Here is a 1,641-nt window from a genome sequence, read left to right as displayed (position 1 = left end):
TATTTCAATAAGTATGCATCGTTAAAGAAAGATAAAGAAGGGTAATATGATAATGACAGTTCCATGCAGCTAAAAATAGTATTGGGACAGAAAACAATACTATTCATATAACCCAACTAGTCTACCTCTCAGACTGAACCCTGGAACAAGAGATCAAGCACACCACCATTGTAGATACAATATGTTGATGATGGTTAAGAGAACACTGCCAATAATTACAGATCCATGTTCAGTAATGTGAGGGATCTTATTACAGCATAGTATCATAAGAGCTCACGCAGATGAAAATAGACAAGTGCACAAACCCATAGACACCCACATTCTCAGGACTCAGAACAAGGAAATATCTTCATTTTGGCCGCTCTCGCCAGTTAAGACCCCAACTTAGCCATAGCATCGGATCGGATCATTGCAGCCTTTTCCGGCAGATTGTTTAAAGCCAAAACGGCCCCCTTTCTCGAGGTACTGCTGATGGTATTCCTCTGCTCGGTAGAATTTCTTGGCAGGCAGAATCTCGGTTACGATCTTCCTGTTCAAGAGATTCTGCTGTTGCTCCAGAGACTCCCTTGCTGCCTTCTCTTGCTCAGGTGTGTAGAAGTATATACCAGATCTGTACTGTGTTCCCACATCATTACCCTGCACTTACCAAGGATTTTCAAGCTGTTAGGATCTGTGAGGTGGTAGGGGCGTGAGACAATGTGTGTATAACATGGTCAGATAAGAGAACAAGACATCAGATTTGTTATGTAATAGGATTTCTCTAGCAGTAATATTGAAGTAGGTTGACCCTTCAGATTTAGCATATGGGCATGCAAAAAGGAGAGGCCACAAAAGTTGGCCTCTTTATTTTCTTATTCATCTCTCTTTGTTCTTTGCTTTTATTCCTTTATTTTCTTGGGAAACCCATGGGACGAGGCAGGGGTTGGAGGATGAAAGAAATAGTACATAATGCATCAACAGAAATGACAGCAAGATACCATAGGCAAGCCAAGCCTCTTTTTCAGACTTGCATATCAATGCTAATCCTACCGTATGGAAATCCAGTTCATACTACTTGTTAGGTTGCACATGTAGACAAAGCAACAATTATTGGATAACATGTTTGGTAACTATAAGGAACTTAACATGGAAGAAATTTATAACTTGGTAGCTATTTACCACAAATACCCTGAAAATTGACAACAGAAAATCCATTTTATATCATTTCATGGACGCTCAATTCACCTTTTTATCTTTCCATTCTCCTCTATATACATCAGTATCCAATGCTGGTCCTTCCAAAACGGGAATGGTAAGAGGCATATATATATGATCCTAACCTTCAATTAGTATGAATAGGCAGCTCTCAAGATCCAACTCCGTGCACTTGCACTCTTCAACCTAAGACTTCTACTGTATGTTTATTTTAAAACAAACAAGTTTGACTGCATGGTTGTTATAATTCAGAGTAATGTAACTGAGCCAGAAATACACGCGGCCAAAAATTCATGGACCACCACGATAGGGGACAAATTCTGAATAATTTTCACCCATGCAACTTCAGATTGCATCAAATCAAAGTATGAACTGGATCTATGATACCTTCACAGTCCATCCAGAATGCATTAAGCTATTGTTTTCTAGCCTTAAAGAGTACCTTTT

At 39.3% G+C, this 1,641-nt stretch overlaps 1 protein-coding gene across 1 annotated transcript in view; it reads right to left on the bottom strand.

The window, feature by feature from the left end:
* LOC132189561 (peptide methionine sulfoxide reductase A1-like) overlaps window positions 1-1,641 on the bottom strand; it is a 7,579-nt gene continuing 5,938 nt past the window's right edge. The window contains exon 2 of the mRNA XM_059604303.1: window positions 1-636. Within this exon, the coding sequence (XP_059460286.1) occupies window positions 385-636 (252 nt within the window). The 3' untranslated portion in view covers window positions 1-384. The remainder of the gene's footprint in view (window positions 637-1,641) is intronic.

Source organism: Corylus avellana, chromosome ca8 (assembly GCF_901000735.1).
Source record: "Corylus avellana chromosome ca8, CavTom2PMs-1.0".
NCBI lineage: Eukaryota > Viridiplantae > Streptophyta > Magnoliopsida > Fagales > Betulaceae > Corylus > Corylus avellana.
Note: the sequence above shows the minus strand (reverse complement) of the source record. Positions and strands in the feature narration are given on the sequence as shown.